The sequence below is a fragment of the Miscanthus floridulus genome, chromosome 10, assembly GCF_019320115.1.
Source record: "Miscanthus floridulus cultivar M001 chromosome 10, ASM1932011v1, whole genome shotgun sequence".
Lineage (NCBI taxonomy): Eukaryota > Viridiplantae > Streptophyta > Magnoliopsida > Poales > Poaceae > Miscanthus > Miscanthus floridulus.
The window spans coordinates 64,288,761-64,300,365 of NC_089589.1; the positions used below are offsets into that span (position 1 = coordinate 64,288,761).

The 11,605-nt window shown below is 46.5% G+C and overlaps 1 protein-coding gene across 1 annotated transcript; it reads right to left on the bottom strand.

Moving 5' to 3' along the window:
* Window positions 1–216: 216 nt before the first annotated feature.
* LOC136484797 (calmodulin-interacting protein 111-like) lies at window positions 217–7,278 on the bottom strand. The gene is made up of 10 exons (XM_066481752.1): window positions 6,964–7,278; window positions 5,854–6,015; window positions 4,954–5,765; window positions 4,678–4,867; window positions 3,551–3,758; window positions 2,684–3,123; window positions 2,140–2,566; window positions 1,229–1,309; window positions 914–1,104; window positions 217–814 (listed from the first exon to the last, which is right to left on the bottom strand). The coding sequence occupies exons 1-10, from the start codon at window positions 7,276–7,278 to the stop codon at window positions 677–679; spliced, it is 2,964 nt and encodes a 987-aa protein (XP_066337849.1). The 3' UTR covers window positions 217–676.
* Between the last annotated feature and the right edge of the window lie 4,327 nt (window positions 7,279–11,605).

Sequence of the window (11,605 nt, forward strand, 5' to 3'; positions counted from 1 at the left end):
CACTTGGTCCTTCCACGACAAGGCGCTGGCGTACGTGCCGACGAGCAAGACGATAGCGTCGCTGGAATCAACTTAAAGCTGTAGCTACAGTATCCAAGTGATTGAGGTCAGAACAACTGCGCTCGGAATTCGAAGATACATAGATAGCAACGCGAACCAGAATTATCAGGGCCATAAAAACAAAAAATGTAATGAAAGGATAAACCCAGCGGGTACCAACCCAGGTTCATCGACCATAGCACAGCCGCACACCAAGCAGAAACAAAAGCCGTACAAGTTCCAGCAGATATTTGGCACAGCAAAATCCGACCAACCGCATTGTTGCTGCAAGACAGCGGCGCCTAAAAAGCATACCACCTATGTAACAAAGGGGAAAGGTGATGAGCTAAGAATCACATACAGTTTACAAGTTACAACAACATTTCCGTAATTACAGTTGACTACAGTACAATCATGCCAGGTTCACAGATGAGATGCTTGGTTTGAGGAATCACATAATATCTAGAATGAGGTCACCCATGAATTGTTTGGGATGAACTCATTCCTCATGATTAAGCTAGCCATGTGATTGTATGGATTGACCCACTCCATTCTCTAGACCAAGCAAAAATGTAAGGAGTAAGAAGGTGATGCTTGACCCATTCCTCAAACACACACCCATCTACCTTTCTCAGAATTACTGCTGCCTCAGTGAAGTCAACGATCGGCGAAATTGCTTTGCAAGTTCTTGGAAAAACTTGACATCTGATGGTTTTGTTCTGCTGACCGCAGACTTGAAATGTCTCATTGCTACTTCTCGGATGTCAAACCTCTCCTGTTGAAAGAAAGAGTATTCTGTCACTTAACTTCTAGCATCACCTAGTGAAAAATGCATATGCTCATGCAACTAGACGGGGAAGAATGACTAGCATACATCAAGTGCGGCAACAGCAGCTTCCCTGCAGATGAGCTTTATGTCGGCGCCAGTGTAGCCTTCTGTGAGTCTAGCAAGTTCGTTTAGATTCATGTCAGCACTGCATGGCATGCTGCGTGTGTGAATCCGGAAAATATCTGCACGGTCAGCTTCGTTTGGTGGTTGCACATCCAGCACCCTATCAAAGCGACCTAGTGCATATATCGATCTCAAAATTAGATCAAATGGGTGTTACGAGCATTATATGTGTAATCCAAGAAATAAATTTAAGCGCTGATCCATGTACATAGACTAAATAACAACTGAACCAATAACCTGGCCTCAGAAGTGCAGGATCAATTTTATCAGGACGATTTGTAGCTGCAATAACAGTAACGCCAACTCTCTGGTCCAAACCTGTTGCCATGATAGTAAATTATGCACCATAAAAGTTTACAGACCAATAGGAGCATGTAAATAACAAAATAAGTGATAGAAGTTCATCAGCACATTGCAATTGCATATGGCTAGAACTGAACATTGACTGGAAATATCATAATCAGATGTTTGATACTTGGTTTATGTGCAGGCAACAAAATACATTATTGTTATTTGCCAACCTCTAATCACATGCTTAACACACTTTAGAGTGTAGTGAAGAAATACGCTGATTAGAATAAAACACGATAGTAAATTATGCATCATAAAAGGGTAGATTTTAGACAGATATATTAGCTTATGGGCCTAGCATCCTGACTGTTTTCTCCTGTAGGCCTATGGGCCAGGTGCAGCCCAACACTGGGCACCCCTCTTGTGTGTGTATAGGGCTAAGGGTAGCTGCCCTCAGCCTATATATGATTGTACCCTGCCACCAGTATAATCAATCTATTATTCGCGCATATCTCTACGCTTTCAGTAGAGACCAATAGGAGCTTGTAAAAAACAAAATAAGATAAAAAGGTTACAACACATTCCAAACATGCCTAAGCACAAGCAAATGGCTAATACTCCAACCAAATAACATTGACTGGAAACATCATAATCAGATAATTGGTGCTTGGTTTATGTACAGTCAACAAAAAACATTATTGTTATTTGGGAACCTCTAATCACATGCTTTAAAACATTTTAACGTCTAGTGAAAAAAATAAACAGACTATAATAACTCCTAGGGCAATTATTGGTGAGTTTATGAACAAATATGGAGATTTGAATGAGGAATTTCCTAATGAAGTGTTAAAACTCACCATCCATTTCCACAAGCAACTGACTGAGGACCCTATCAGCAACAGACGTGCCATCATTTTCTTGCCCACGAGTTACTGCAAGCCCATCTATTTCATCAAAAAATAATATTGCCGGTGCATTAGTCCTTGCCTTTGCAAATAGCGATCTCACTGCCTTTTCTGAGTCACCGACCCATTTGCTGAAAAGTTCAGGACCCTTAACAGCAAGGAAGTTCAATTTTGCTTCAGAAGCTGCAGCACGAGCCATCAAAGTCTTGCTGCAACCTGGCGGTCCTATCATTAGTAATCCTCTAGGGGGTCGGATCCCTAAACGTTCAAATGCTTCTGGGCATTTTTGTGGTAATTGGATAGCTTCAATTAGCTGCTCCTTGACACTGAACTGACCACCAACATCTTCCCAACGTACCTTCGGAAGCTCAAGAAGAACCTGTATACAACATGATTCAGCAATTGGCATTTTTTTTCACACAGACCAGATATATAGATAGGAACTGTCATATAAGAGACCTATGGCTAAAGCCTTGCAGGTGGATAGAAGTGATACCTCGCGCATTGCACTTGGTCTAACTTTTGTTTTAGCCTTGTCAAAATCCTTAATGGTTACTAATAGTGGTATTTCATCTGTATCATCATAAGACTCACTACTTTTTATGTTACCACCCTTCATGCAGGCAACATCATCTGATGATATGGTCAACTGTGAGAAAGATGACGATAATGAGCTTGGATCTTCAGTATCCTGACTCTTACACTTCTCAAAACTACAGCCAGGATGACCAAGTGGTTGAGTTGAATTTTCCTTTAGGCTGATGTAACGCCGCAGAGCACTCAATGCAGCCTCATTGCATAGTGCTGCTAGATCAGCACCCACAAATCCATGGGTCGCTAGAGCAACGGACTCAAGTTCTTCATTGCTGAGAGAGTGATGAACTCCAATTAGAAGGCGGCGAAGTATGTCAATCCTTTGTCCCGGGGATGGCACTCCTGCAACCCAGTTTGAAGACAACAAAACATGATTAACTTGGTTTTAAACTCAACAACATATCACTGGACAATGATGTTGAATTGAAGTCATTAAATTTGGTGCCATCTATAAGTGCATGGCCAACCTTAGTGTCCAAATAAATCCTTAAATGGCTACTAAAAACGCACAAATAATCACTTACTACAGATGACAAAGCTTACAGTACAAGCAATCCATTGCTTATAAGTTTAAAATACTGCCCAGTCCTGAATGCATTATGCTACTTCATAAAATAAAAAAGGCCAGGTTGCTAATACATTCTACACATTCATAAGCGCTTCATTTTAGTTGCAGGCATTAATTTAAAAAGCATGATGTGTATGTGGAGTAGACTACATCCACAGCTATTCGCACTGAAAATATATGGATAGCATCAGAGCATTCTACCTATTTCAATTTCTTTATCCAATCTTCCAGGACGTCGCAATGCGGGGTCAATACTATCAGGCCGATTCGTAGCAGCAATCAAGAGAACACGATCACTAGGGCCAATCTCATCCATCAGTTTTAACAGAGTGGCTACCATTCTAATAGATAACTGCTCACTCCCATCCTTCCTTGATGGAGCAATTGCATCCAATTCATCAATAAATATCTAATAGCAACAAAGATACATGATACTGTTATGAATGCTAACAAGATGGGATAAGGATCCTAATTAGGATACCTATACTTCAAATATATAGCTTTGCTCCTTGCTAACAAAATAGTCCAAACTGTCACCTTCGATAATCAGTGCACAAACATTTCAATATTTGACCTGACCCATAAGCAATGTTTCAGAGAGGATGAATCAGATAACTTGGTAACAGAAAGTCAGAAACCTGAACCATAACTGGGAAAAAAGTTTTTTTAATAAAAATCAGAGTTTCAACTATGAGGAGAAAGGAGATGCTCATAAATAGGAGCAATGCAATATAAATATAGGCAAGTTAGCTGCTTTGGTAAGACACTTCAGTGCTCAACTATTGATGCTTAATGAGCATGGCATTAGAAACAGGCTTCAACTGAATCTGTTGCTTGTATGCATCATAGAACATACAGTGAAGAATTCAGCATCCCTCAATCATTGGGAGTATTTTGCATTGAGAACAGTGGAAAAGGACAAAGGAGATGTATATTCAAGCAAAGTTGTTTGCCTGCTGGACGTGAAAAAATAGTGAAAAGACTAACAAGTCCAATTTCATGAATTTGAATAGAAGATAGCTTTTAAGGCTTCAGAGTTGCACAACCCATCAAAATATTAGAGCAGCTTGGGCTCAATATCATAGTGTTACCCTCCAAAAATAAGTTGCTAGTGAACACACTTCATGTTGAATACCCGGAGTAGATACCATTACAAAACCAAGTCAGTAAATAAAGATTTTTTTGTCCTAATAAAAGGGGAGTTTCGATGTTACGAGTTATGGTATTAGCACTTTAAGAGGTAACTCTACTATGAACCCAGGATTCTTTTTGTGCAGTTGACATAACGGTAAAGGTAATTGCAATCAATTATTCAAAGAAATTCTAACCACAGCAGGTGCCGCTTGCTTGGCTGAACTGAAAACATCATACAGAGATTGCTCGCTTTCTCCGTAATAATGACTAATGATCTCTGGTCCATTGATTGTAAAAAGGTTGACCCCTGCATCATAGGCACAGGAAGAAGCAAGAGAGGTTTTCCCTGTTCCAGGTGGACCATAAAGAAGAATACCTTTGTATCTGAAACAATCAACATATTGGAAAATTCAAACCATTAATTTTTATGGCTGAATATAGTGAGACGTGTGTATCTGTTCATGGAATACCTTGGCAGACCAATTTGATCAGCTAGTGAAAATGAAATTATTCCTTTTATGGTTGCTGACTCTTTAGATAACCCACCAAGTGTTGGAGCACGATTGAAATCTTCATTTCTTTTGTCATCATACTCATAAAGTTCTGATGGTAAACCCGGCTTATCTGAGCCAAGCTGCTTTGTGCTGACAGAATCAGATAAATGAACTTTTGTGGTTCTGTCAACAAGGAAGAAAACTTGGGTTTCACCAGATTTAGTTGAATCCTCTGCATTAGACAGTGTATTCCCTTTCTCACATGAAACATCTTGAGAAGAACTATCTTGTTCTGCTCCCATGACCACAAACAAAGACAGTTTTCCGCATATTGAGAGAGGAACAAAGTTTCCTTTAAGCAAGTATCTACCATTAAGCCACCGTACTGCTGAAGTATGCAACAACTCATTAACTTTCTCATCTGCTAGTGCTGATCTCGCAGTGGTTGGATCCAAGCACATTGAAGAGCCACTATTGGAAGGAAAGTGATTGGATTCCTTCTTATGCAGTGGAGTTGAAGGGCCTCTCTTAGGTGTCTCCATAACCATTGTGCTTCTTTCAGGATGGTAGTCAGACTCTGATTCAATGCCATTGGAAGATCCAATATTAGGTGGAACTAGGCTAAGATAAAGATTCTTACATTTCATTACCCGCAAAATATGAATATCATCACTATGCTTTGGGGCCTGAAGTGTACACAAGGGGCTAATAAACAACGATCGACCTACCAAAGGGTGTCCCAAAACACAAGCAAGATCCCAAGAGAGCTTGATACCATTCTTTGGAACCTAGTAAGAGAACCCAGTCAAAAACTTCAACAATTTGTTATGCTTGCCACTTAGACATCAGGAGGGAAAAAAAATAGAAAAGACATACCTCACGCGAGGGGAGAACTGTAGCAACCACAAAGTTTTTCCCAGCTTCACCATGCAGGAGATCATTGTCCAGATCAAGATCAAAGAATCTGCTGCACTCCTCAAATAAATTAACTAGTGGGAAAGCATCTAACTGATCACTGCTTGTCGAAATTAATGAGACCTACGAACAATGAAACACACCTCAGCTTAGTTATTGAAAAGAAAACATACATGGAAGTAAACTAGTAAGTTTGTGCTTTGCTGGAATTCTGAAGTTGGTTTCACAATCAGAATAGCATAACCTAAAGTCCAATTCTTATGGTGGCTGATGGTACATAACTACAAAAGAGAATCAAATGCAGGTGCAATCTCAAGAAGAAAGAAGTCCTTGAAGATGACATCTGCCCTCTCTGTGCAGCAGCTCAGAAGACCACTGTGACCTGATCTTGAGCTGCCCTTCACCATTGGCATTTGAAGCAATGCCGGTTCAAGATGGTTGAACTATGGCTGCTGCCTATGCCTGAGGACCCACGTTGTACTCTGATGCTTTTGTTCAGCTTCTTTGCTGGCTTTGCTGGATGATCTAAAGCACAGAAATGAGGTTTTGTTCAATGGACAGCCTCTGTCTTAGTTCTGCTTGCAAGGAAACAGCTCATATCTGGAACCACCGATTCGCTGTCGCAGATAGGGGTGTTGAAAACCAAAGTTGTAATCTTCTTCCTTTCCAATAACTTACGCTCTGAACTATGTACACCTCATATGGTCCGAGCAATATATTAAGGTTGGCAGCGCTCCCCTCCCCCCTGATTGAAAAGAAAAATGAAATGTGCACATTTCGGTTCAGAACATCGACTCTGCATGCATACGCTGATGGGCTTAAGGCACCTTGACTTTCTACCGATTACTCAAAATCAGTCAAATTGGACCTCATACGACTGGACTGATCATTAGTGCCCTTGTGCGATGGATGAATTCAACCTCCCTCGCACAAAAGAAATAGTACAAATTTGAGTGAGCAACGATTCTAGCTGAAACGAAGCTGGTCCACACTAACAATTTGCAGAAACAGGCAGTCCTAAGTCGAAGGAACAAGGCCGAGGCACCAAAAGAGGAGCAGGGAGGAGCTTACGGAGACGAGGCACGCGGGCCGCATCCCGGCGCCGACCATAGCGGCCTCGGAGAGCCAGAGCCTCCCCAAGCGGCCGCCGCGGCTCCCGTCCCTGGGGGCCACTTCGGTGACGGTGCCAGCGAAGCAGCCATCGCCGCCGCGTGGCACGAGCGCCGGGAACTGCGCTGCGGCGGCGGCGGCGATGGATGGGAGGTCGACGCTTCTCTCGCCGTCGCCCGTTCCGGAGCCAGCGGCGGAGGAGCGAGATGGAGGCGTGCGTGGGGACGGCCGCGGCGACGCCGACGGGTTTTTCTTCTTGCCCTTGGAACGAGGCATCGCGGCGCGCGGGGGGGGGGGGGGGGGGGGGGGGGGGGGGGGGGGGGGGGTTGAAGGGGCGGGACGGCACGGCGGCGAGCCGCGAGCCTAAAACCCTGGAGGCCTGGACAGGAGGAGGGAGGAGGGAGGACCCGGCGAGTCCGGTTCGGCCCTTGGGCCGAAATGAACGGGCCCTTTAGATGGGCTTCGAAACCTACAAAATCCCAAGGGCCCACATTTATGCCCAAACGATCTGAATTTTGGTCCAAACGACGTGACGGCCCAAGGGAGTTATATATGTCCACATTTATAGAATCATTTTATGGCCAGACATATATAATTCCTTCAAGACGAGGGACCAAAATTTAAGCACATATAAAATTCAGATATCTTGAAATAGCAAAATCTAAATGACAAATTCCCAAATGAGATGATACTTGAAGTAGATGATTAATGGTGCAAAATTGATATTTGATACATAAAAGCATAGCACAATAGGAGTACTCACAGAAGGCACAACATAAAATTTACCCATACAAATCACATATCGTGCGTTACAGGAGCACAAAAGGAAAATAAGGTACTAATGTCGCCTTGATTCTCTTCATTTCATAATAGTAAAGATGCAGCGAGATGTATTTTACACTATACTCCACTACACCTGGCAATATACTAGGACGATCGTCAGGTGAAGTGCTGGAGGCCAGGGAGCTAGTACAGCTTGGCTGCGGCATTGACGATGAGCCTGGTAAAGCTATCCTTTCGAGAAAGAGAGCAGTCTATATGCAAGACAGACCGTGACTGCTGATATAACATGTCAACATTGTTGGTACCGAAATCTCCCGCACGGGTGACCCGATTGCTCACCGACGTTCTCGCATACACATTACAACTGGAGGTAGAAAAGGGAGGGAGAACAGAGCGCATACACATAGCACAGGCAACAGCGTTGGTCAGAACTCTGCAGAGGAGATGGCAAAGCTGAACTCGCTCTCTTCACTGAGTTACAGTGAAAGCTATATATACAACTCTACCCATCTAATTCTAGTACACAGACATATCAGGTTGCTATAGTGACTAGATGCGACAGCAGGGCTGACTTTGGCACATGCCTCTGCTGTGGCTACAGTGCGGCAGGTAAGTCTTTTGGCGCGTGCCCCTGCCGTGGCTACAGTGCAGCATTAGGAGAGCCCTTTCGGTGTCTGCCCCTACCACGCGTACAGAGGGAGAGCAGTAGATTACTTTATACTTCTTTCCCTAATCCTGCTACTAACCCTAAAACCTCCACCATGCCAATCATCTTCTTCAGCTCCATGAATCAAACACGGGCGAGCGGCTTGGTGACGACGTCCGCGAGTTGCCAACCTATTTTGACGAACTCGATGACAATCTACCCTCCATCGACACAGTCCCTGAGGAAGTGGAACTTGACGTCGATGTGCTTGCTCCGGTCGTGGAGAACCAGATTCTTCGCGAGGGCGATGGCGGGCTGCTTGTCCACCATCTATACTAGTGGGTGAGCTTCCACACCGGTCAGCTCGCCTAGTAGCCGGCGCAGCCACACAGCTTGGTACGTCGCTGTGGCCGCGCGCCACGTACTCTGCCTTGCACGTGGACAACGTCACCACCTTCTGTTTTAGCGACAGCCATGAGATTGGAGCCAATCCGAGGAAGACAAGCATGCCAGAGGTACTCTGTCGTCCGTCGATATACCCCGCCATGTTTGCATTGCTGAACATAGTGAGCTGCAGCCCACTTCTGTCGGTCTTGGGGAAGACAATCACCTGATCCACCGTCCCTTGACGTAGCGCAGCAGCTGCTTCACCGCGGCCCAGTGATCCTCTCGAGGATCCTCCATGAAGCAGCTGTCGTAGCCCATGGCGAACGTAATGTCCGGCCTCGTGTGGACTAGGTAGCGCAGACCGCCGACAATGCTCCGGTAGAGTGTTGCATCTACCTTCACCGTGGTACTAGCCTTCGTTAGCTTCAGCCGCTCCTCCATCGGAGTCACGCATGGCTTGCACTCAGCCATGCCGCTCCGCTCCAACAGCTTCAAGGCGTACGCGCTCTGACCGAGCGTGAGCGCCTCCTTCCCCTGTCTCACCTCGATGCCAAGGTAATAGGAGAGTGCACCGAGATCGCTCATTCGAAAATGAGCCACCATCTCACGCTTGAAGTTGTCGATGTCCTCTACACGCACGCCGGTGATGATCAAGTCATCCACATACACGCTGACGAGTAGCTCCACCTTTCCCCATCGCCGCATGTAGAGCGCATACTCGGTTGTGCACCGCGTGAACCCAAGCTCGCTCAGCGTGGTGTCAAGCTTGGCGTTCCACGCTCGCGGGGCCTGTCACAACCCCTAGAGTGCCTTGCACAGTCAAAACACCCTGTGCTCCGCTCCCTTGACGGCGAAACCCGAAAGTTGCCTGACGTAGACCATCTCCACCAGCTCGCCGTTGAGAAAGGCCGATTTTATGTCTAGGTGATGGACACGCCAGTCCTTCACTGCTACCAAAGCCAGCAGCAGTCGGATAGACTCCATGCGCACCACCGGCGCAAAGACTTCCTCGAAGTCGATGCTCTCGTGCTGGACAAAGCCTCGGGTGACGAGGCACGCCTTGTGCTTGACAATGGCACCGTGCTCGTCCTGCTTGACCTTGTACACCCACTTCAGGCCGATCGGACGGTATCCTGGAGGTGGATCGACGAGCTCCTAAGTCTCGTTTTCCTCGATCGCCTTCATCTCCTCCAGCATTGCCCATCGCCAATTTGCATCGCGCTCGGCCAGCGAGAACATGGGTGGTTCCTCTGCACTGACGAGAAGCAGCTCTGGGTCATTGAGTAGCCGACCTACCAGGCCTAAGGACCCTATGCCACCAACAAGGTCGTCCAGCCTACGGAACCACACCTCCTCACCATCGTGGAAGGCATCCACGAACTCAGTGATGTCGCTTGGAGGTGAGGCAGACTCGACCGGCGTCGATGGAGTCCCTTGTTCCATCAGAGTGGTTGACACAGCACCTGGAGTGCTCGACACCCTGGCTGCAGTGCTTGACACTACTCCTGGAAAACTCGTCACCACTCCTGAAGTGGTTGGCACACTGTAGGAGTGCTTGGCACCAGTCTTAGAGTGGTTGAGACCACTGCAAGATCTCTCGGTTCCACTACGGGAGCGTTCGGCACATGTCCTGGAGTGGTCGACACTACTGTAGAACCGCTCGGCACCCCTCCTAGAGTGCTCGGCACCCCTCTTGAAGTGCTTAGCACCGCTCCAGGAGTGCTTGGCTCTGTTGCTGGAGTGGTTAGCACCTCCTCTCTAGTGTCTCCACCACCGTGGATGACCAAGTGCTTGACGACGAAGGTGCTGGTGAAGCCGCCAGCTTCCCCCGTGCCCAGACTGTCCCAGTCCCAGGCTGCCTTCTCGTCGAACATGACGTCTCACGAGACAATCACCTTGCCTCCATGTGGGTCATAGAGCTGGTACGCCTTGGTGCCCTCCTCGTAGCCCAGGAGCACCATAGGCATGCTCCTATCTTCGAGCTTTCCAAGGTGAGGCTTTGTGTTCTTCACATGGCCGACGCAGCCAAATGTCCTGAGGAAGGACACATTAGGCTTGCATCCATGCCAAGCCTCAAATAGTGTCTTGCCCTTCAGGGCCTTTGGTGGGCGTGCAGTTGAGGATGAATACCGCCGTGGTCACCGCCTCTCCCTAGAACTTTGTCGGCATGCTTTTGGCCTTCATCATGGATCGAGCCATGCCAACCACTGTTTGGTTCCGCCGCTGCACCACGCCATTCTGCTTTGGTGAGTATGGCGCGGTGTGGTGTCGCACCATACCCTAATCCGTGCAGTACGCAGCAAACTCCACTGAAGTGAATTCACCGCCATAATCAGTCCGCAGCACGCGTAGCTTCTTACCGCTCTCCGCCTCTACACGCACCTTGAACTTCTTGACCGCTTCTGCTGCCTCGGTCTTGCTGGTCAGAAGCTACAGCCACATGAACTAGTTGTAGTCATCCACTAGCAAGATGAAGTACTTGCGACCGCCGTGCGTCGCCGGCGTGATAGCCCCATAGAGGTCACCATGGACCAGCTCGAGGGCCTCTGCCGCATGATACTTCTAAAAGGTCCTAATGGCTAGAGGGGGTGAATAGCCTATTAAAATTTCTATAACAACACCTAGCAAACCGGTTAGACAAATATAAGGCGAAGCGAGTGTTGCGCTAGTCTACTAAAAATGCAAGCCATCTACCACAATTTTAGTTTCTATAGTCTCTATCCACACAATGGCTATGTCACTACACTAAGTTAGTGTGCTCTCAAAGGCTAACTAAAGAGCCACACT